Source organism: Pyrus communis, chromosome 17 (assembly GCF_041283825.1).
Source record: "Pyrus communis isolate YQ-2024b chromosome 17, ASM4128382v1, whole genome shotgun sequence".
In the NCBI taxonomy this organism is placed as follows: domain Eukaryota; kingdom Viridiplantae; phylum Streptophyta; class Magnoliopsida; order Rosales; family Rosaceae; genus Pyrus; species Pyrus communis.
The window spans coordinates 13,141,257-13,165,276 of NC_142581.1; the positions used below are offsets into that span (position 1 = coordinate 13,141,257).

The following is a 24,020-nucleotide window of genomic DNA, read 5'->3' on the forward strand; positions in this document are numbered from 1 at the left end:
AAAACCAAAGATAAGGACCTCAGTTTGCGGAGTAGCTCCGCTAGAGAAAAGAAAAAGAAATTGGTGTTCGAGTAGTGGGAATGAGTTGTCGCGAATTTTGGAAATGAAGCATAAGGATGGAAATGTTAGGAATGTGGCATGAGGTTTGGTCGTGGGATTCGAAAGAGGGAGGGATGGGGGTGCATTGGGCGTCTGGAAAGAAAAAAGAAAGAAAGAAAGAAAGAGAGTTGTAATCGGCTGAAGATCTGAGAAATGACTAGATTATAGAATTCTAGCTGGAGTAAAAATCAGAAAGGGAGCCTTGGCAGTGAGTGGAGATTTAGCTGGGCTTATCAGCACTCTAATATTTATTTTTCTGAAGAATAATAATAATAAATAAAAAACTAATGAAAAGAGCTTGAAAACTTTGAGTTTTAATAATAAGGACAAAATAAAAGGTAAAGTGAATGGTACCAGTATTGACTTTTTAGTGTAAAAATGTGGTTTTTCGTTAAAGTGAATAGTATCGAGAGTTTTTCGTTAAAGTTCCCTAAAAAAAATTGGATTTGTATTAGAAGGTTCTTTTAAGAATAATCATGGGTGGGGAAATATCGTTTCGATTTTTTAACCTTTTGTTGTGGGTGAGAATATATAATGCGGGTGAGGAAATAGGATAATGAGGTGGGCTTAGCGCTACCATGAGACGTAGGCAAACGACAAAAACCTACAAAGATAAATTCAACATTGAGAAGAGACACTTACATCTAAAAAAGCCAAATTACCAACCATTGTTTAGACGTTTTATTTTCTAAGTAATCATTTTTCGCCATTGCGGTAAAGCATCACCTGCACTATTGTTTGGAATTTAATACATAGCATAGGGAGTTCCATACCCAAGTATCTACTTCAGAATTTTTTTTTTCCAATCACTTGGGAAAACATTTATTGTATTTGTCAATTTAATGTAGTTAATGCTAGCGTATAATTGAAAAATTGAACAGTAATGATTTTTATTACTTAACCAAACATGACAATAGAAAACAAATGATATTTCCTTAACACGATTTTCTATCATTTTCGAACACGAGAGATGACATCTGTCATTCCCATTTCATTAACATTGCATTTGGTACGCTTGTGGAGAAAATTGTACAGTGTGCATATTTTTTTTGAAGAAAATTTGATATAACATTATTGGAGCAACTAAAACAATATATGAGATGAGCTATTGGAAACTGATGAAAAAAAAAAAAAAAAATTAAAGGATGTCAAACACTTTCACAGTTTCTTTTTCACAATGAAAAGATCCTAGGATGAGGGTATTATTTTTGTCTTTGTAAAACTTTTATTGCAAGTTTTTTTTTTAATATTTGAAATTAATCTACATTTTAAAAAACGGAATTGAAATTCTGATAAAGAGGGTGTGTGACTGACACACCCCGACCGAGATCAGGGCGTGCTGGCCGTCACACGAAGGTGACGTAGCCATGTGCGCGTGCGGAAGCTAATGATATAGTAATATAAAAGTACAAATAATTAAAAACCTACTAGCATACAAAGTACTAGTGTATGTGAGACACAATTCAGAGCAAGTCTACAACAGTCCAAAAGGAAAAGATACGACATATTTACACCCGAAGGTGACCCTACAATGGTGAATGTCTGTCAGAAATGCCGGGATGCCCTCTGGGATAAACCACCGAACTTGCTAGACCACTAGAACCTGGAGGGGCGCAAAAACAAAAGCGTGAGTGGGCAAAAACAAAGTTCTTTGAAAACTCTTTAGCAAAATACATTCTAACCCCTCGCCGTAAAACCTGTATACTTCCCACAAAATGAACATATATACGTATGTATAGGTATGTCAATCATGCTTCACATATGCCATTCATGCTCACAATATGCCATTCATGCTTGAAAATATGCCACAACAGAATCTCATAATCAATTGTAAATGCTCAAGCGTAATTCACATCAATAACATATAATCTGGCAGCCGGGAGTCACCTAACGTGACCTGTACGGTTGCATCTAGAGCTCCACTCTCAACTCAATAACTGAATCTGCACACGAGTCGGAACCACCTAACGTGGTATGTACGACAGGCTGGGTGTAATATATATATGTATGCTCTAGTGCTACGATCACGTGAAGCTGTGCGATAAATCGCGGGTCACCTACAAGTCGGAACCACCTATTGTGGTCTGTACGACAGGCTTGCACCTATCTTGGATCCAAGGCGAGCATGCGGTGCTGGTGAACATACACGTGAAGGCTGTGCCCTGGCCTCGGGCGGGAGCACTAACACCGGGGGTGCAGATTATGAGCTCTCTAAACATCTCAAACTACCATTGCATACAAACATAAATACCACTTACCTGTGCGTCCACAGCACCAAATACACATATATAAATGTATGCCGTTACTAATGCATGTGATGATGCATAAGTATTAATAATGAAATGTATGGCATAAAACAATAACCTTTTCTATTTAATTTCTGGGAATTAATATGTATATAGGTATATACGGAAAACAAAAGCCCACTCACTGATAATTAGAAGGGTCGTAGCCCCCCTGCCTCGAGTACGTACGCTCGTCCTCGGAAAACGAATCACCTATACGCGACAAAGTTACGAAAACGTTAATTTAAAAGCACCTAAGCAACTTCTTGTAATAACTTCTCATACATTGCTCAAATTGGACAAATGAATATACCAACGTGATCTACACAACCTCAAGATCACACCCATATTTTTAGAATTATTTTTGGACCACGCACGCGCCCCCACGCGCCTGAACAGGCACGGCCCTACGCGCCCCCACGCGCAGCCACGTGCACTGCACACTGACGGCGTCAACTGACGCCGTCAGGAATATTCCTTTAACCTGACGGAATATTCCGTTATACTTAACTGACGCCGTCAACTGCAGTTAGGAATATTCCGTTAGGGTTAACGGAATATTCCCCTTTCTTCTCCGGCGAGACTCCGGCGCCGGCGACGGCGCCGGAAAACTGGGTAATTTTCAAACTAAGTTTTCTCCTTCGTTTTTCAACCATTTTTCACGATCTTTATACCAAAATGAAGCTTAGGACTAGTAGAACAACGTTAGACTAGTTTTAAGGCCTAAAAATTAAGGAATCTCACCTGTCTTCAAGGTCAAAACTCGGCCAACTTTGCACAGGACGATCCCGACGTCCAAACTCACCCAACGAACCACTCCGAGGCTCATTGGGACCTCACAAACACATCTACAAGCTTAGAAATTGCGAAAACAAGCTAGTTTAGGTTTGCATGAACAGTGTTCAAATCGGCCAAGGTGATATTGACGTGAAAACAACTATATCCTTACCTGAAAATGGCACCTCTGAACTCCTCTCAGCTCCACGAACACGATGGTGGTCTTGGTTTCTTGATTGGTGAAGTATTGAGTATATGTGTGTGTTGTCCGTGTGTAGAAGAAGAGGAAGAAGAGAGGAAATGGACTCGGGGAGAGAGAGAGAGAGTGAGAGACAGAGTGACAGAAAGTGAGGGAATGAGGGAGGGAATCCCGGGAGAAAAGAGAGTGTTTGAGTGTGTGTGGTCCCACAACACCACACTACACAAAACTACACGTAAGTTTAACGAACTAGGGGTAAAATCGTAAATTCACACGTACGTTAAAATGAAATTTGGGACGGGATGTTACAACCTACCCTCCTTAATAGAATTTCGTCCCGAAATTCAAAACAACCTCATATAACCCCTAGGGATCGAAAAACAATCTAGGATACAAATCCCTCATTCGTTCTTCTGTCTCCCAAGTAGCTTCTTCAACCGAGTGATTCCTCCATAAAACTTTCACCAGATTCACCGTTTTGTTCCTCAGAACCTTTTCTTTCCAATCTAGAATCGTTAACGGTTCCTCGTCATACGTTAAATCTGGATTTATCTCTAACGGTTGAGGAGGTATCACGTGCAATGGATCAGCAACGTAATGTCGGAGCATAGACACGTGAAAAACGTTATGCACTTTAGCCAACTCCGGAGGCAACTCCAACCTGTAAGCTACCTCACCAACTCTTTCTGTGACTATGTACGGTCCGATGTACCTGGGACTCAACTTCCCTTTCTTTCCAAACCGCACAACACCTCTCCACGGTGAAAGCTTCAGAAATACCCAATCTCCGACCTCATACGTTCTGTCCGTAGCATGTCGATCTGCTAAACTTTTCTGCCTGTCCTGAGCTGCTTTCAGGTTAGACCTAATTACTTGAACATTTTGAGTAGTCTCCTCGACAATCTCCGGACCTACTAAGACTCTTTCGCCAACCTCTGACCAACATAACGGAGTGCGACAAGATCTACCATACAAAGCTTCAAATGGCGCCATGCCAATGCTCGAATGGAAACTGTTGTTGTAAGCAAATTCCATCAAATCTAACCGCTGGTGCCAAGCATCACTGAACTGTAACACTGATGCTCGCAGCATATCTTCCAAGGTCTGAATAGTTCTCTCGGACTGTCCGTCCGTCTGTGGATGATATGCCGTACTGTAAAGTAGTCTCGTACCCAAAGCTTCCTGAAAAGCTACCCAAAACTTCGATGTGAATCGTGGATCACGATCCGAGACAATACTTACAGGGACACCATGGTACTTCACAACCTTTGAGATAAACAATTCTGCTAACCGGCTCAAAGAGTACTTCTCTCTCACTGGAATGAAATGTGCCGATTTAGTGAGCCGATCAACGATCACCCAAATGCCATCAAAGCCATTATGTGTACGCGGCAACTTGTACACAAAATCCATAGTGATATTTTCCCATTTCCACTCTGGAACAGGAAGCGGCTGCAACAATCCAAACGACTTCTTTCTTTCTGCTTTAACCTGCTGACAAACAGCACAACTGCTCACATACTCGGCTATCTCCCTTTTTATACCCGGCCAATAATAAAATGGTCGAATGGTATGATACATTTTAGTTGCCCCTGGGTGCATGGCATAAGCCGAGATATGTGCTTCATCTAGAATTTCCTTCTTCAATTCCACATTACTAGGCACGAACATTCTACCCTCTAACATCAACATGCCATCATAATCACGAACTCTGAGATCTCGCCTTCTTCCTTGATCTCGAGCTCGAATTAGTTCTTGAATCTGTTCATCAGCTACCTGAGCTTCAAGCACCCGATCAACCAAGATTGGCCTAACTTGAAAATTAGCAAGTAACGCCACTTCTCGATCTTCTGCTTCTAACCTTACTCCCGTAGCACGCAAGTCCACCAAAAGAGGAATACGACTAGCGTACAACGCATTAATACGGCCATGTGACTTCCTGCTAAGTGCATCAGCCACCACGTTCGCACGACCTGGGTGATAATCAATCGTGCAATCGTAATCGCTGAGCAATTCCAACCACCTCCGTTGACGAAGATTAAGTTCCTTCTGGGTGAAGAGATACTGAAGACTCTTGTGATCCGTGAAAATCCTACACTTCTCTCCGTAAAGATAATGTCTCCACAACTTCAACGCAAAAATGATAGCAGCTAACTCCAAATCATGTGTAGGGTAATTCATCTCATGGGGTTTCAACTGCCGCGAAGCATAAGCAATCACCCTACCATGCTGCATCAATACACATCCCAGACCATTCAAGGAAGCATCGCTATAAACCTCGAAATCACCACTATCGTCCGGGAGTGCCAACACAGGTGCATTAGTAAGACAATGCTTCAATTGCTGGAAACTCTGCTCACACTTATCATTCCACTCAAACTTAACGTCTTTCCTTGTTAACCTCGTCAGTGGCAAGGCAATCACCGAAAAATCCTTAACGAATCTCCGATAATATCCCGCCAAACCAATGAAACTTCTCACCTCAGTGACGGTTCGTGGTTGCTCCCAACTCTCCACAGCTGCAACCTTCTGAGGATCAACCAAAATACCTTGAGCAGAAATGATGTGCCCCAAAAACGCAACTTGATCTAACCAGAACTGGCACTTGCTAAACTTAGCATACAATTGGTGTTCTCTCAACCTCTTCAACACCAAAGTAAGATGTCGAACATGCTCTGCTTTGGACTTAGAATACACCAGAATATCGTCAATGAAGACAATGACAAATCTATCCAAATAAGGCTGAAATACCCGGTTCATTAAATCCATAAAAGCTGCTGGTGCATTCGTCAACCCAAACGGCATAACCAGAAACTCGTAATGACCGTAACGAGTCCTGAACGCCGTCTTAGGAACATCATCCCTACTAATCTTCAGCTGATAGTACCCAGACCTCAAATCTATCTTAGAAAATACACAAGCACCTCTCAGCTGATCAAACAAATCGTCGATACGAGGCAATGGATAACGGTTTTTAATCGTCACCCGATTCAATTGCCTGTAGTCGATACAAAGCCTCAAAGTCCCATCTTTCTTCCTCACAAACAACACTGGAGCGCCCCAAGGTGAAGTACTAGGCTGAATGAATCCCTTATCCACTAATTCCTGTAGCTGCACTTTCAATTCCCTTAACTCAGCGGGAGCCATACGATAAGGAGTTAAAGAAATAGGATTGATACCTGGAAGTAACTCAACATTAAACTCCACATCTCGATATGGGGGTAAACCAGGTAAATCTTCAGGAAAAACATCAGGGAAGTGTCTGACCACTCTCACATCCTCAATTCTGCTAGGAACGGTCTCATCTAACACCACATGAGCTAGATATCCCTGACAACCTTTAGTCAACAGTTTCTTCGCTCGCAAAGCTGAAATAACGCCGTGTCTTACCCCACTTTGCTCACCCACAAAAGTAACCTCAGGTAATCCAGGACAGTGAAACGTAACTACTTTCCCGTAACAATCAATGTTGGCACGATAGAAGTGCAACCAATCTGTGCCCAATATCACATCAAAATCGACAATATCTAACGGGATAAGATCAGCGGGCATAACAACACCCTCTACTATCACTGGACATCCTGGGTACATACAATCTACGACACATCTCTCTCCTCTAGGCATAGCGAACTCTAAATCGTACCCTAGAGGGTGGGGCGAGGTTGCGTCATTTGAGCAAATGTATGAGAAATAACGGAATGTGTAGCTCCACAATCAATTAAGACTCTAGCAAAATAACCAAGAATGTTTAACGTACCCATTATCAAGTCCGGGTTGTTCTGAGCATCCTGCAGGGAAATATTGTGAATACGCCCCTGGCCCTGCTGTCGTCCGCCGCGACCTCTGCTCGCTTGAACACCGCGACCTTGAGCTCCACGCCCCTGACTGGGCTGAACCATCTGTCTCGAAGACCCTGCACTACTAGTGGCATTCTCACCTTGCTGATACTGTCCTCCTTGGTACCATTGAGAACCACCTGTTGGAGCTGGAGGATACGACATGTAGTTGCTGGGATACGGGGGATAACCACCTTGTGAATACGAGTCCTGGGGGTACTGATACGGTCCCGGGGCATAGGGAACAACATCACCCTGATAGTGATAGGCACCACCTCTACCTGCTTGACCATAATTACTCGGACCCTGGATTTGCCGAATTGGTGCAGGTGGCGGCATAAAGGTTTGCTGCGGCTTCTGCTGCTGACCCAGGGGACAATTCACCGCTCTATGTCCCACCTGTCCACAAGTGAAACAACTACCGCTAATCTGCCTGCACTCGCCGAAGTGTCGGTTATTACACCTACGGCAAAATGGGACTCGGTTTCGGCCACCATCACCTTGTCTCTGGCCTCGAGCACCTCCATAAAACCTACCTCCTCGTCCTTGTCCAGAGGCACTGAAACCACCACTAGACGAACTCGAACTAGCACCACCCCTTTTGAAGTTCTGAGTTTGGCGAGGCCCAAGCGGCACTTGACTTTTTCCTTTGTCGTCTTTCTTCTGATTGCCGTTTTTCTCTTCGTCACTGTCACTTGACATATTCTCTGAGTCTTCTATCCTCAACAGTATCTCGTAAAAATCCTGGTAGGACTCACAGTGAGTAGTAGTGGCCATAGAACGCCATCTCTTCCTAGTGCCCAAGCGAAAATGACGAAGCATCTCCGCCGGATTACCAGCGACATCAGGATAGTAACGAGACAAATCAGTGAACTTACGATAATACTCGTTAGCCGTCATCTTTCGCTGTTTCAACTTAGTGAATTCCTGTTTCTTACGATCAATATACTCAGGGGGTACAAATCTCCTTTGAAATACATCCTTGAAAACATTCCAATCGGTCCTCTAGGCTGGAGTCAACCTACGAAGTTCTTGTTCTCACCAAGCTGCAGACTCCATCTCCAGAAACCAAGAGGTTGTCTCAACCCACCTTTCCATAGGAAGGTTCCCCTGGTTATATAACACACGGAAGGTCTTCTCTATGTGTTCCAACCAACGTTCTGCGCCTTCGTGACCCTCACTACCTTTAAACTTATCCAACTTCAGGTTATACATAGTCTCCAGAGGGGTCCTCTGGGGAGGGCGCATCACTGTTTGAAGGGCTGTAGCAATCACTTCCCCCAACTGAGTAAGATCAGGGAAACTAGGCTCATCTGAGCGACGTGGTTCCCGACGAGGCGGCATGATTCTGACAGAAGACACCAACTATTAGAATACTCACAAAGACACAGGACTGCCAAACCTAGGCTCTGATACCAAGCTGACACACCCCGACCGAGATCAGGGCGTGCTGGCCGTCACACGAAGGTGACGTAGCCATGTGCGCGTGCGGAAGCTAATGATATAGTAATATAAAAGTACAAATAATTAAAAACCTACTAGCATACAAAGTACTAGTGTATGTGAGACACAATTCAGAGCAAGTCTACAACAGTCCAAAAGGAAAAGATACGACATATTTACACCCGAAGGTGACCCTACAATGGTGAATGTCTGTCAGAAATGCCGGGATGCCCTCTGGGATAAACCACCGAACTTGCTAGACCACTAGAACCTGGAGGGGCGCAAAAACAAAAGCGTGAGTGGGCAAAAACAAAGTTCTTTGAAAACTCTTTAGCAAAATACATTCTAACCCCTCGCCGTAAAACCTGTATACTTCCCACAAAATGAACATATATACGTATGTATAGGTATGTCAATCATGCTTCACATATGCCATTCATGCTCACAATATGCCATTCATGCTTGAAAATATGCCACAACAGAATCTCATAATCAATTGTAAATGCTCAAGCGTAATTCACATCAATAACATATAATCTGGCAGCCGGGAGTCACCTAACGTGACCTGTACGGTTGCATCTAGAGCTCCACTCTCAACTCAATAACTGAATCTGCACACGAGTCGGAACCACCTAACGTGGTATGTACGACAGGCTGGGTGTAATATATATATGTATGCTCTAGTGCTACGATCACGTGAAGCTGTGCGATAAATCGCGGGTCACCTACAAGTCGGAACCACCTATTGTGGTCTGTACGACAGGCTTGCACCTATCTTGGATCCAAGGCGAGCATGCGGTGCTGGTGAACATACACGTGAAGGCTGTGCCCTGGCCTCGGGCGGGAGCACTAACACCGGGGGTGCAGATTATGAGCTCTCTAAACATCTCAAACTACCATTGCATACAAACATAAATACCACTTACCTGTGCGTCCACAGCACCAAATACACATATATAAATGTATGCCGTTACTAATGCATGTGATGATGCATAAGTATTAATAATGAAATGTATGGCATAAAACAATAACCTTTTCTATTTAATTTCTGGGAATTAATATGTATATAGGTATATACGGAAAACAAAAGCCCACTCACTGATAATTAGAAGGGTCGTAGCCCCCCTGCCTCGAGTACGTACGCTCGTCCTCGGAAAACGAATCACCTATACGCGACAAAGTTACGAAAACGTTAATTTAAAAGCACCTAAGCAACTTCTTGTAATAACTTCTCATACATTGCTCAAATTGGACAAATGAATATACCAACGTGATCTACACAACCTCAAGATCACACCCATATTTTTAGAATTATTTTTGGACCACGCACGCGCCCCCACGCGCCTGAACAGGCACGGCCCTACGCGCCCCCACGCGCAGCCACGTGCACTGCACACTGACGGCGTCAACTGACGCCGTCAGGAATATTCCTTTAACCTGACGGAATATTCCGTTATACTTAACTGACGCCGTCAACTGCAGTTAGGAATATTCCGTTAGGGTTAACGGAATATTCCCCTTTCTTCTCCGGCGAGACTCCGGCGCCGGCGACGGCGCCGGAAAACTGGGTAATTTTCAAACTAAGTTTTCTCCTTCGTTTTTCAACCATTTTTCACGATCTTTATACCAAAATGAAGCTTAGGACTAGTAGAACAACGTTAGACTAGTTTTAAGGCCTAAAAATTAAGGAATCTCACCTGTCTTCAAGGTCAAAACTCGGCCAACTTTGCACAGGACGATCCCGACGTCCAAACTCACCCAACGAACCACTCCGAGGCTCCTTGGGACCTCACAAACACATCTACAAGCTTAGAAATTGCGAAAACAAGCTAGTTTAGGTTTGCATGAACAGTGTTCAAATCGGCCAAGGCGATATCGACGTGAAAACAACTATATCCTTACCTGAAAATGGCACCTCTGAACTCCTCTCAGCTCCACGAACACGATGGTGGTCTTGGTTTCTTGATTGGTGAAGTATTGAGTATATGTGTGTGTTGTCCGTGTGTAGAAGAAGAGGAAGAAGAGAGGAAATGGACTCGGGGAGAGAGAGAGAGAGTGAGAGACAGAGTGACAGAAAGTGAGGGAATGAGGGAGGGAATCCCGGGAGAAAAGAGAGTGTTTGAGTGTGTGTGGTCCCACAACACCACACTACACAAAACTACACGTAAGTTTAACGAACTAGGGGTAAAATCGTAAATTCACACGTACGTTAAAATGAAATTTGGGACGGGATGTTACAGTGACTGTGTGAGCATCTCTAATATTGTAGGTTATGTTAAAATATTTTCATATTATTTTTTCTTAAACTTAACAACTCAAGCTCTATTTTTTCTCTTGAAACTCACAAACAACAATGTAATTTTATAACTTTTATTATTTAGCAAAAATTTAATTTTCTCTCTCCTCCTAGCTAAAATTTAGCTAGTTTGAATAAAGTTACTTAAGATCGCTAGTCATTTAACTAACCTGTTGGAGTATGATTTGTTTTGCAGTTTTTTGTCGAAGTAGCCAAAAAGCCTCTTTTAACCAGGCTGTTGAAGATGCTTTTAGCTAACTAACTTCACCATGTTTGTTTAGTTTTTTTTTTTTTTTTTATTAGAAAATAAATACATTAAAGGGAAAAGTCTCGAGAACAACCGGTACCAAAGTGATATAAGCCTAAAGCAGAGACAACACAAACAAAAATTATGTGATCTCAAATATAAAAATCAGAACTACCAACGCCTACACTAATGACAGCATCAACAAGGAAATTGGCCTCTTTTAGTTTGGTTTTGTTTTGCTTGAGTAGTAGGATTTGAGCTGACGTTATTTACTCTATAATGATTAATAAGTTTTAATGAATAAAGACTACTGTATTTCTCAAGGACGGTAGATTCTAATCTTATGTTAAAAAGTACTGCTAGGACTAAATAGTGACCTTCAAAATTCATGATATTAAAGATATTAATTGAATATAAATTAAGAGAAAAAAAGCTGCAAATATATATATATATATATGTATATAACACAAAAAGAAAAAATGGAAACAATTGGGACAAATACAAAAGAAATAGGGAGAGACAACCTACCAGTTGTTGTTTATCCAAAGTCATTTTGAAACAATATGTTTTTGTTTATCCAAAGTCATTTTGAAGGTGACTTTTGAGATAATTTTGAAACAATATGTTTTTGTTTATCCAAAGTCATTTTTTACACGGTTTGGTGGGTTTTGCCGGATGAGACAACCTACCAGTTGTTGCGGCTCTTTCAAGAGCGAGAAAGAGAGAGACTTTTTTAGAGAGAGAGAGAGACAACAGATTGTGACTGCTCTAGAGATGGGATCTCACTCTCACCAGCAGAATCATTACTACTATTATCACCACTTCAACCACTGTGTTTGATCCATTTCAGCAACTAAAATATTTTCCTTCTTCTTCCTTTTCAGGTATTACTCTTACCCTTTGCCCCATTTTTCTTCCCATTTTGCCCCTTCCCCATTGCCACCAATCTGCTCTGAAGATTGAAGAACCCATATCAAACTTTTGCTCATTTCTGTAGATCTTCCACATTGCCATGGTTATAGTTCAAAATGGTGATCTGGGTATGCTTTGTTTCTCTGATTTGGGCTCTGAAAGTTGTCCCTTTTATTTATTTTTATATTTGGGAATGTCATGGTTTTCGTTATAGCTTTGCTAAAACTGGAGGATTTTGTGTTGTTTTTCGTGTTTTATTGAATGTCTGCTATCGATTTAGTTCCTTTTTTTGTACTCTGATTGGTTGATGAGAAAATGTGGAAAGGAAACAACTTTTGAATGGGTTTTGTCAGTTCTTGTTAAAAAAGATGACAGAAAGCTTATGGGAGCAAAGCTATCTAGGGTTTTTTTAGGAGTTTTGTTTGGCTACGTATCAATTATTTTTGGGATCCAGAAAGAACCAGAAGTCCTGCAATCCCTACTTGTTGCTTCAGATCTTTCATTAATGAAATTTGTTCTAAAGATGACCGATTTCTGAGTCTCTGACCGGAATCTTAGTAATTAGTAAAAGATTTGTTTTACTTGCAATACTGTTGTAGTTTTAAGCATTGTTGTCTAACTTTTTAGGTTGCAAAAATTAAGAACAGCACTCTGTGCCACCCCATAACAAACTTTTGCTCTCAGGACTTGATCTTGGAGACATGTTCGTATGTTCGCAATTTAGTAATGCCGTGCCTCAGTTTGAAGGTTTAGAAGATAATCTTTATATCAAGATTGCTTGCTTATCAGTTGCTATATCCTGGTGTGGTTGATTGGGTCACATTATTATACCTTTCACATTTATTCCTTGATTGCCTCAAGTATTCATGCTAGTTAACAATCATATGAACGAGAACTGATTGCCTCTCCTTCTCCCTCACAGTAGGACATTGAGTATCTCTGAGTCATCCATTCTCGTGCCTTTATTCTGTGCCTCTGAAAGAAGCTTGATGGGTTCCAGATTCCCATCTCATCAGCTCAGCAATGGTCTCTATGTATCAGGTAGGCCTGAGCAGCCAAAAGAAAGGGCCCCTACGATGGGCTCAACTGCTATGCCCTATACGGGTGGTGACATCAAGAAGTCAGGAGAGCTGGGGAAAATGTTTGACATCCCTATGGATGGGTCCAAGTCTAGGAAATCCGGGCAATTGACCAGTGCTCCTTCAAGGACCGGATCATTTGGAGGTGCGGCTTCACATTCAGGTCCTATCATGCCTAATGCTGCAGCTCGGGCAAGCTATACAACATCAGGTCCTGTATCATCTGTAGGCATGACAGGTTCTGTTTCAGTAAAGAAGACTAATTCCGGGCCACTCAACAAGCATGGTGAACCATTGAAGAAGTCTTCTGGCCCTCAATCTGGTGGAGTGACACGTCAAAACTCTGGCCATATTCCACCTGTTCTTCCCACAACAGGACTTATCACATCTGGTCCCATTTCTTCAGGTCCTCTAAATTCCTCAGGAGCCCCTAGAAAGGTATCTGGACCTTTAGAGTCTAAGGGATCAATGAAATTACAAGGTTCCTCAGTTACTCACAATCCAGCAGTGACTACTCTTGGCCAAGATGAGTTTTCTTTCAGGAGGAACTTCCCAAAGACAATATTATGGTCTGTGGTACTGATATTTGTGATGGGGTTCATAGCTGGTTGTTTTATTCTTGGAGCAGTCCACAATGCCATACTCCTTGCTGTTGTGGGAATTCTTTTCGCTGGAGTTGCTGCTTTGTTCACATGGAATTCTTGTTGGGGAAGAAACGCTATCATAAATTTCATTTCTCGGTATCCTGATGCTGAGCTCAGAACTGCAAAGAATGGGCAGTATATGAAAGTCTCTGGGGTATGTAACATAGCTAATGCTGATATCTTATATTTCTATCTCCTCTAATTGGTTTATTTTCCAATTGATATTTATATTTAGTCGGTACTTTTGTTCCCTGCATTAGATCTCAAATACCATCACCAAGTTGTTTTTCACTTTGTGTGTGTGTGTCTTTTCCACCTTACTTAGAACTGAACATATATAAGATTTACTTCTTTTTACTTTGATTTCACCTTATTAAATTGCACTTTTCACAACTACCCATCTGTGTTCCTCCACTGATTTGTATACGAGAGAAGACATCTTTTATCAAGAACTGAAATGGTGTGAGTAAAGGAAGAATGGATGATTTAATCTGTTTACGTGAAAGTGGGAAATGACAAAGTACACAATCAGGTTGGACTTTTTTAACATTTTAATGTGGCATAGTGCAACTGTGTAAATAAGCTTTAAATGTTTGAAAAATTTCTACTTTGACATGTAAATACATATATAAAAATCTCTTTCTGTATGCTAATCTGAAGATATAAAGAAAGTGGGTGAGTTTCTTTCTTCTTTTTCAAAGGAAAAAAGTCTTTGTACTTTTACATGTTCTTTTATATTTTTACGCATATGTCATACAGTGTTTCCAAGAAAAATATATGTGGTTTCTTTCCCTAAATTGGGATATTTATTGTTCTAAGTTGATGTCAAATGGGAAGTCCTTAATCAGCTACCTAGCCTGAAGATGGTAAATATAGTCAGGGTCCATTCGTTAGAGAGTAAGGTTGAGCCTGTTTGTAACAAAACTTTACATGTATTAAGTCATAAACTTTCAAATTTTAACGAATTATGACCTTTTACTCTTACTCTAATAAAACAAATCCAAAACCTAGAATATTCTTAGAATAAAGCAGTAGCGTGTAGGTGCAACATGAACATTACCAAGCTAAAACCTTGTTATTTCCTACGTTGAAATAAAAATAAGTAGACACTTCACCTGCAAAAGAATGCCGAAATCAAAAGATGGTAATCAGAACTACCAAGGAGGCACTCCAGCAGGCCAAAAGATTTCATGAGTCATGCTTAGCCTTGTGCAGCTTCTCTTGCAAGGTAGCGGCTGCTGCGTCTGTATTTGCATTCATTAGCATGTGTTTTAATGATATTTTTGGTAATTCTTGAAGGTGGTTACCTGTGGTAATGTTCCCCTTGAGTCATCCTTCCGCAGAGTTCCCAGATGTGTTTACACATCTACGAGTTTATATGAGTACCGAGGATGGGGTTCCAAACCAGCAAACCCTACACATCGTCGGTTTACATGGGGACTTAGATCATCGGAGGTTAGTAACTGAATCCTTTAGCATTATGTAGCATGAATACTCTATTGGAGAACCATACTCACTACGGAATATGGATATGTTAACCTTTGAATACTTTGCAACATGTATCTGATTGTAATCAGATCCATTTAGACTTCTCATAGTTACTCACATATTTTTGAAATTATATTTAGGCTCTTCTTGAGAGTTTGATGGCATTAAACATGTATAAGTTTAACTGAATAACAAAAGACAGCACACAAATATAATTAGTATATCCTTGCCACATTTTTCTCATGAGAATTGTTATTTCGTACGTATTGTTTCAAAATTTGTGTTCATAACTTCATGTTAATGCTTAAGGGCCTTTTAATTTTATTAGCCTTGTAGTATGTTTCCTCTTGGGCTCATTTTCTACTGATTTTTTAATTCAATTCAGTGCCTTTCATGAGTGAAATTATACACTCTTTCCGTTTTTGAGTAAAAATAAAAATTACCTAAATCTAAGCCAAGACTATAGGTCGCTAAACTGTTTATCACAAAATCCTTTTTTCGCAAAGAGAGATTTTATTCCTTTTTTTTAATCAAATCAGGGACCTTGTTCTTTTTACAAACAAGAAAAGAAGGAATAAATTACAAAAGATTTTGCGTGAGGTGAAGTGGTTGATTGCCTTTGTGATGTATGTACTACACATTTGAGTTACCGCTTTCTGTCTACAAAGTTTCTTCTGCTAATCCTTTTTCTTTCTCAAAAAAGGATTTCCATATATTACGTAAATGCCTTAGTTGACAACTGGAGGACTGATGTGCATGAAGCGATGCTGTTGCTTTTGAGTTTAAAGATCTTTATGCTGAAGTGTACTCGTTTGTCTATGTTGCTTGACAGAGGCATGTAGCAGACTTCTACATCTCTGATTTCCAGTCTGGTTTGAGAGCATTAGTTAAGACCGGCTATGGAGCAAGAGTTACTCCTTACATTGATGAGTCCGTCATTATTGACGTTAACCCAGAGAACAAAGACATGTCTCCTGACTTTCTCAGGTGGTTGGCAGAGCGGAATCTTTCAAGTGATGACCGTACAATGCGATTGAAAGAAGGGTAAAAACTTATCACTTATCTAATCCATTGTACGTTCTTGCAACTATTTTTAAGAAATGCATGAATCAGTTTACTCTGAGTCAATCTTGCATAACTGCAAGTGATGTTCGTTTTGTAGGTACATCAAGGAAGGTAGCACGGTAAGTGTGATGGGAGTTGTCCAGAGAAATGACAATGTGCTTATGATCGTCCCTCCACCTGAGCCATTGGCAACTGGATGCCAGTGGAGCAATTGTATTTTTCCAGCTAGCCTTGAGGGGGTGGTTTTGAGATGCGAAGACTCCTCGAAAAACGATGTAATACCAGTTTAGTTGTTTGTGCTCCAAGAAACAATTTCGGGTATTTAATCTTTTGAGAAATATTTTGTTCCCAATGTGAAAATTGATGGGGGTGGCGGTGGTGTTGTAGTGATAAACAGTGACGAGCTTGACGGTTTAAGACGACGTGATTTTTTTCCTCTTCCTTGTGTATAGATTTTAGAAATTTATTGTCCATTGTTTTTCCTAGGGTTTGAAAGTGTCTGTAATGGTGTGGCTTCTTGTAGTGAGGGATTTTACAAGTTTGAGAAGACTCTGTTCTAAAGGAAAGTGTTATATAATTCGTCAGTTTATTTTTTGTTTTTGTTCATCCCTTTGCCTCTCTCAAATTTGCTTTCTTCTCTCACAATCTGCACAGTTTTCACCCTTTTGACTTGATTAAATGAAGTAGTTTCTCTTGTGAAGCACGAGGCAACTGGCCGGTTCATCATTCGTCATAAAAAATTTAGAAATCCTATGGAGAATAGGATACTCCGAATGTTTTAATGTTAGATCTTGGTATTTTTTAACTTTTAAACAAAGATCTAACTGCTAAAACATCTAATGTATTCTAACTGCTAAAACATCTAATGTATTCATACTTCGGGTCACTATAGAAAATCCCCATTGATTGATCGTATTATTTTTCTTATTTTTGGTTCGATTCTCATCAAAAGCGAATTTGAATCACGTTATTGCTATCCTATAGTGAGGTTTAACTCACGCGCCCAACTCTTTATTGCAGATAATTTGTTTAATAAAAAAAAAAGGTTCCTAGAAGTGTGTTTCTAGCATGTGTTTTTTTTCAAAAAGTGTCTGTGTGACCTAGAAACACCGTTTAAGTTTTTCTCTAAAGCGTAGTTACAAATACTTTTTGGTTGTTAGAAGTACTTGTAGCCCTCCCATTATTAATTCCAAACATACCCCCTGAAGAGTTTGAGCATTTTCAACCTATGGAAACAATTTTCAACTTTCTTTTCACACATTAATTTTTACATGAGTAACGTTAGAGAGATTAAATTTGTTAACTAAATTTGTTAACTAAATTTGTTAAACTAAATGACATGAAAGTTGATGATTGAATTATTACTTGAGTGTTAATAAACGTACTCATTCTTATTGGTAACACAACACTTAGTTTGTAAATTTTATCTACAAATTCCCTAGCATTACCAACAATTAAGGATGATGTGGTGAGTACAATCTATTTACTCACCAGTTTATAGTAGTTTCCAAACCAACAAGATCCTCTCGGGATTCTTTTGGTGAGGATCCTGGAAATCCATGAATCGTGTCTATTCATCGTACATCGTGCGATCAATTTTTGTCAAGTACTGTTTGTGTTTAATTTTAAATAAAAATATTTTAAAATAATTTCTGACTGCACGATGTACGATAAACCGACACGATAAACATATCCTTAGAATCTTCACAAAGAGGATCTGACGAAGATTCGGATTCGTTTCCAAAAGCAAACTCATGTTTTTGGCATTATGGGTCATCCGATTTAAAGAACTTTCCTATTGCATGTGGCATGTCTGATCCTTTCAATACATATCTTGTAGAGCTTATCTGACACGTTATATTACTAGACTGTAATTTCAAAATTTTATCATAATGTACGTACACATTCATAATTTAGCAATAGAACAGATCGTAGTATCGTACTATCTAGCAAACGAATTTTTCCTAATGAGTCTATTCAATAATGAATCCTTGGAACTTATCAACTCAAATCCTTAAAAAGTTTAAAAATATTAATTTGTTTTATGAAAATTACATAGAATTGCATAATTAGTACTCTTTCTTAATATGTGTTATTTGATCTTCTTCATTTTATTCGATTTAACGATCGGATCTGACAGTCGATAATTAAGAGTGTAGAATTACCTAATAAAATATGTGTACCTTAGTACTAAGCAATCACAATTTCTTTGGGCTTGGAGGTTTTTGACCGGACGAGACAAACACACCAGTTGTTGCCTCTTGCCTGCGCCTCTACCTCTCTCTCTCTCTCTCTCTCTCTCTCTCTCTCTCTCTCTTCACACACTCTCTCTCTAGCTAGTGAGAGAAACAAACAGAAACCCCAAAAGAGATTTTAGAGAGAGAAAGTCTGAGATTTTTCTTTTGTGGGTGCTGTCTGTCCTTATCAGTGAAGCCATTATGTCTCCAAATCTCCAGATTTCAGCTGCCCCTGCTGCTCCTTCAGGTATGTCTGTGCATAACTATTCCTAAATTTCCATTTGGCCCCTGTCCATGTGAAATTTTTTCTCTTTAGTCAGCTACTATTTGACTGAGAGTTTCAGAGTCAATCTATGCTTGTTTTGTTAGATCTTTTCGATTTTCTTAGTTTTTGCTCGTAATGGTTATCTTGGTATCCTTTATTTTGTTGATTTGGGCTGAAAGATTGGACATTTGGGTGGTTGGTGCTTGAAGATTGCGCCATTTTGATGAAATTTTCCATTTTGGGAATGGTAATGCTCGCTATTAACCTTCCGTGAAATCTGGGTTGGTTTTTGTTTCCTTGAGTTTTGTTTGGTTGCTGAGAAAGTTTGGGTAGAGAAATTGGAAGGGACATGCTTGAATTTTCATTGTTGTTGCATTGGAATTTTGGTATTGCTAAAACCCCCGTTAAACTCTGTTAAACTCTGCAGCACTTGATGTTTGGTGTTCGTGCAAAACATTGATTTGGGCATGATTTGTTAATTTGATTTGAGATGCAAATTTAGTTTTTCCATCTTTCTAAAAATGGAAGATTCTGAATTTCTGATACTTCCTCCTAATTATCTGATTATTGCTTCTGACCTTCTAAAACATGATTTATATTTTAAATGGTTTTCTTAGTGATCCTTTAATTAATTCAGTTGGTTGTCCATGATATTGTTCTTTCGAGTTATGATGGTGCTTTGAATCGATATACTGCTTTTGTTGTATAAAGTTAAATGTGCATATGATTTTTGAACCGTGGATTCTTATGTGACTTGACCTATATAATAGGCTCTCCACTCCAACTCAAGGAAACTACAGTGAATCAATTTTTTTCTTATTGCTTCGTCTCTACTTTCATGATCTTCATAAACAAGATGTTATGTGCACATGCACATTCATACATACAGAGATTGGTTTTGTTTCCTTGACTTCGATGATGAAACTTTGGTTCCTTGGATGGTTGGTGTTTCATAAGTGGCACAAATCATAACCACATTATAAGCATTATACTTGATAAGTTATTTCTTGTATATTCTCTGAAACTCTAATTGTATATTTAGTGCGAGTATTTTTAAATAGAGGAAAATGGTTGTACACTTGTAGAGGTAATTATAGGTTGTCGTGTGGTTATATATAGAAGAAAAAACATGGCATGGGTGTAGACTATTTCAGTGGTGGTGTTTGAATTAGGATTGCATTGTGATAAATTTTCCATCACATACGAAAGAAGCTTATAAAATTTTAAAATGTTTTAGCTTTACTGGAGATCTGAGATGGCATCATAGTCTAATTCTTTGTGGCCATTCTCTGCAGTTCATTTATGTTTTAGTTTATTGTGTGCGGCTTTGGGTTACTATTTGGTTTTTAGATAAGCAATAAGTGATGATGTTAACTTTTTTGGTGCCTCTTTTTTCCGTAGGAGGATCACATCACTGAACTGCTAGTCTGCTAGTTGATTTTATTGTGTAATATCTTGTCGGATCTTTCAAAAGAGCAAGATGGGTTCCAGATTCAATTCTCATCAACTCAGTAATGGCCTTTACGTATCAGGCCGGCCAGAGCAACCAAAGGAAAGGACTCCAACTATGAGCTCAGTTGCCATGCCCTATACTGGTGGAGATATCAAGAAGTCAGGAGAACTAGGGAAGATGTTTGATATCCCTACGGATGCCTCTAAGTCTAGAAAATCTGGACCTATAACTGGTCCTCCTTCAAGGACTGGATCTTTCGGAGGTGCTGCTTCACATTCAGGACCAATCCCTAATGCTACAGTTCATGCTGGCCATACCACATCAGGTCCCGTATCATCTGGAGGCATGCCTGGTTCTGCTTCCTTAAAGAAGTCAAATTCTGGACCACTGAATAAGCATGGGGAACCTCTAAAGAAGTCGTCTGGTCCTCAATCTGGTGGGGTAACACCAACTGCCCGCCAAAACTCAGGACCTCTTCCTCCAGTTCTCCCTGCAACAGGTCTCATTACATCTGGACCCATTTCTTCTGGTCCACTAAATTCTTCTGGTGCCCCTCGTAAGATATCTGGTCCTTTGGAGTCAATGGGTTCAATGAAAGTACATGGTTCCTCCATTGTTCACAATCAGGCCATTACTACTCTTAGCCAAGATGACGAATTTTCGTTTAGGAAGAACTTCCCAAAGCTAATTATGTGGTCTTTGATTCTTCTTTTCGTGATGGGGTTCATAGCTGGTGGTTTTATTCTAGGTGCAGTCCACAATGCAATTCTCCTCATCGTGGTTGTGATCCTTTTCGGTGCAGTTGCTACACTATTTACATGGAATACTTATTGGGGAAGACGAGCAATCATAGGTTATATTTCTAGTTATTCAGATTCCGAGCTTAGGACTGCAAAGAATGGGCAATTTGTGAAGGTGTCAGGGGTAAGTTTGATGGATTTGAAATTGTGGCGTATAAATCTTAATAAGATCTCCGAAGGAGGGCGAGATGGAGATACATTGGGGCATTTAATTTCTGGAAATTTTATTTCTGTATAACGTTTATCTTCTAGATTCTAATACCAATGAGATGGGTTTGTGGATATTTTTTTTTGGGGGGTTGAGCTTGGTTATTGTTCTATATTTGTTGAGAACCAGTAATTTTTTTACAATTCTTATCTGGTTCTGTTTTTGAAGGTGGTCACTTGTGGTAATCTGCCCCTTGAGTCGTCCTTTCAAAAGATTCCAAGATGTGTGTATACATCTGCAAGTTTATATGAGTATCGAGGATGGGGTTCAAAAGCTGCCAACCCTACACATCGTCGCTTTACTTGGGGGCTCAGGTCCATAGAAGTGAGTAACTGAAACGTAGCTATTATTTGATGGATAAAGCGTAGTCCTTCTCTTTTTTTTGTTCTTTCCTTTTCTTATTAGGATGGGGATCTGGGGTTTTCAAATTAACTAACTGATTTTATTTTTTTCATTAACTTTCAAAAGATTTAAGACTTTGAGGTTGGCAAATTTTGCATGCAGGTAAAATTGTGACAGTTTTGATATGTTTCAAAGTTGACAGAGTGTACAACTCTGAATTGCCTATCTGCTAAGTGCTGCTATTTGAATTGTTTTTATGTATATATGTTTCTGCTCAGTTGTTGCAAGGAGCTGTTACATGGTGATGCCTTGGGACTTCTGTGGCTACCAGGCTTGAAAATTCTTGTTCTTTACACACTTATGACTCAAATTTCTGTTTATGTCGTTTGACAGAGGCGTGTGGTGGATTTTTACATCTCTGATTTCCAATCTGGGTTAAGAGCATTGGTAAAGACTGGCTCTGGGGCAAGGGTGACTCCTTATGTTGATGATTCAATTGTCCTTGATGTGAATCCTGAACATGAAGAGCTGTCTCCAGAGTTTATTAGATGGCTGGGAGAGAGGAAACTTTCAAGCGATGATCGTATTATGCGGTTGAAAGAAGGGTAATAACTCTGTCATACAATTAACTTTTTTTGGTGTAAATTTTAGAGTTATGCAATTAATTTTACCTTGAAGCTCATTTTTAATCACTTTAATGACAATTGCTTCTATGAGATTCCCCCTCATAATTTATATTTCTTATAGATGCGTAAAACTTAGGTGCCTGTGATAAGGATTATATAGTGTAATTTTGAATAGCCAGTGTTCATGTTCTCTGGAGGTGTAAACCGTGGGATGTAGCAGTTTCAACTTTCTACTGAGCTTGGGTTTTTCGGTGGAGGCATTTGATGAATTTGGGGTGGCCAATGTGCAGATATGGTTGTTTGGTTTGTTCAGGTTGAAAAGTACTCCAGCTGTTTATAGCCACCCTTTCCTATGCAACCCAGAACTTTACCCTTGCGATAGTTGAGTCAGCCAACCAACTCGGTACTAAATCTAAGTAAGGAAATACTTAATTAGATTATTTAAAGACAATAAATTGGAGTTTGTATTGGAACTTAAGTGCGTTTTGTAGATGTCAACTATTGATCCACGTGACGGTAGGGATAATATTGTATACAAGTAGCGTGAATTTGATAGATGCGAACTAATGTGGCTGTACATCTAACCTGCGGTGTCGTATTTGCAGGTACATTAAAGAAGGAAGCACAGTTAGTGTAATGGGAGTTGTCCAAAGAAATGAAAATGTGCTGATGATTGTGCCTCCACCTGAGCCGGTCACGACAGGATGCCAGTGGGCCAAATGTATCTTTCCAGCCAGCCTCGAGGGTATTGTGTTGAGATGTGATGATGCATCAAAGAATGATGTCATCCCAGTTTAGCAGTAAAAGTAAATTGCGGACTTACCCTTTTAGGTATTGCTCTTTCGAGAGTATATTCTTTACCTCTGTTATTATTATTATTAATTATTATTGATGTTGGCGATGGTGGTAGGAGTGAAGAAGTTGTGTCCGTAACAGATTAAGACGGGGGTGGCGGTGTTTATTCGTTTAACTTGGTGTATAGTTTTGTTTTGTGTTTTTTTGTTTCTAGGTTTTGAAAGCTTTTGTAAGCAAGGAATTTACATGTTTAATCTGATTGAGTTAATGAATGTGAAATAATTGAGTTATTTGTATATCATATTTTCCCAATGCTTACATTTGTCTTTCAGATTTGCAATAATTATAGTAATTTCAGTTTTTATACTTAAATGTGTGCGGGTTTAGGGTCGAATTCGGCAGCTTCGGTGTTAATTTTGAAATGCATTTGTCTTGCTGCTGTAATAAATCTGCAGCTCTATGGTTTATCTATATGCTTTTTGGCTTTGATGTTGTAATAAATATGCGGTTTCATGTTCTTTTTTTTTTTAATTTTTTAATTTTTTGTTCAGTAGAGCGATAGTGTTAGTGGGTTTATAGTTAGTTGTTAGACCATCTCCAATGGTTGGGCTAAAAGCTAAATTTTTTAGCCCGGAAAATTTAGCTTTTAGCTCAGAAACAGTTTTTTTTGCTCTAACCGTTCTAGCCTAAAATTTTAGCCCGGGATTATTAAAGAATGAACTTAGGCTTTTTTTTTTGTTAAATTATATATTTAAAATAAATAAGTAAATATGTAGACTATCGTAAATTAATTTTATGAACATTTTAATTTAAAAAAATTTAAATTTCGATAAATATTGGGTGGAGTCCATTCTGATTTCTGAGCTAAATTTGGGGGGGGGGGGGGGATTTGGTATTGGATTAACATTTAACATTTAGCTCAAA

General features: G+C 39.6%; 2 protein-coding genes across 7 annotated transcripts; both read left to right on the forward strand.

Moving 5' to 3' along the window:
- Positions 1 to 11,796: 11,796 nt before the first annotated feature.
- Positions 11,797 to 16,976, forward strand: LOC137708450 (protein SHOU4-like). 4 transcript variants are annotated; one of them, XM_088689426.1, is made up of 5 exons: positions 11,797 to 12,066; positions 13,017 to 13,971; positions 15,117 to 15,272; positions 16,138 to 16,349; positions 16,468 to 16,976. In XM_088689426.1, the coding sequence occupies exons 2-5, from the start codon at positions 13,084 to 13,086 to the stop codon at positions 16,658 to 16,660; spliced, it is 1,449 nt and encodes a 482-aa protein (XP_088545552.1). In that variant the 5' UTR covers positions 11,797 to 12,066; positions 13,017 to 13,083; the 3' UTR covers positions 16,661 to 16,976. The 4 variants fall into 4 exon arrangements, with proteins under 4 accessions (XP_088545552.1, XP_068303636.2, XP_088545550.1 ...); XM_068447535.2 differs by having other exon boundaries at positions 11,821 to 12,222; XM_088689424.1 differs by having other exon boundaries at positions 11,927 to 12,222; positions 13,020 to 13,971.
- A 1,605-nt stretch (positions 16,977 to 18,581) lies between these two features.
- On the forward strand, positions 18,582 to 23,397 carry LOC137708147 (protein SHOU4). 3 transcript variants are annotated; one of them, XM_068447151.2, is made up of 5 exons: positions 18,582 to 18,854; positions 20,274 to 21,249; positions 21,502 to 21,657; positions 22,069 to 22,280; positions 22,907 to 23,397. In XM_068447151.2, exons 2-5 carry the CDS (start codon positions 20,353 to 20,355, stop codon positions 23,097 to 23,099), a joined length of 1,458 nt encoding a protein of 485 aa, XP_068303252.2. In that variant the 5' UTR covers positions 18,582 to 18,854; positions 20,274 to 20,352; the 3' UTR covers positions 23,100 to 23,397. The 3 variants fall into 3 exon arrangements, 2 of the variants coding, with proteins under 2 accessions (XP_068303252.2, XP_088545725.1); XR_015958656.1 differs by having other exon boundaries at positions 18,588 to 18,854; positions 22,069 to 22,717; XM_088689599.1 differs by lacking the exon at positions 18,582 to 18,854 and adding an exon at positions 18,857 to 19,119.
- Positions 23,398 to 24,020: the final 623 nt, after the last annotated feature.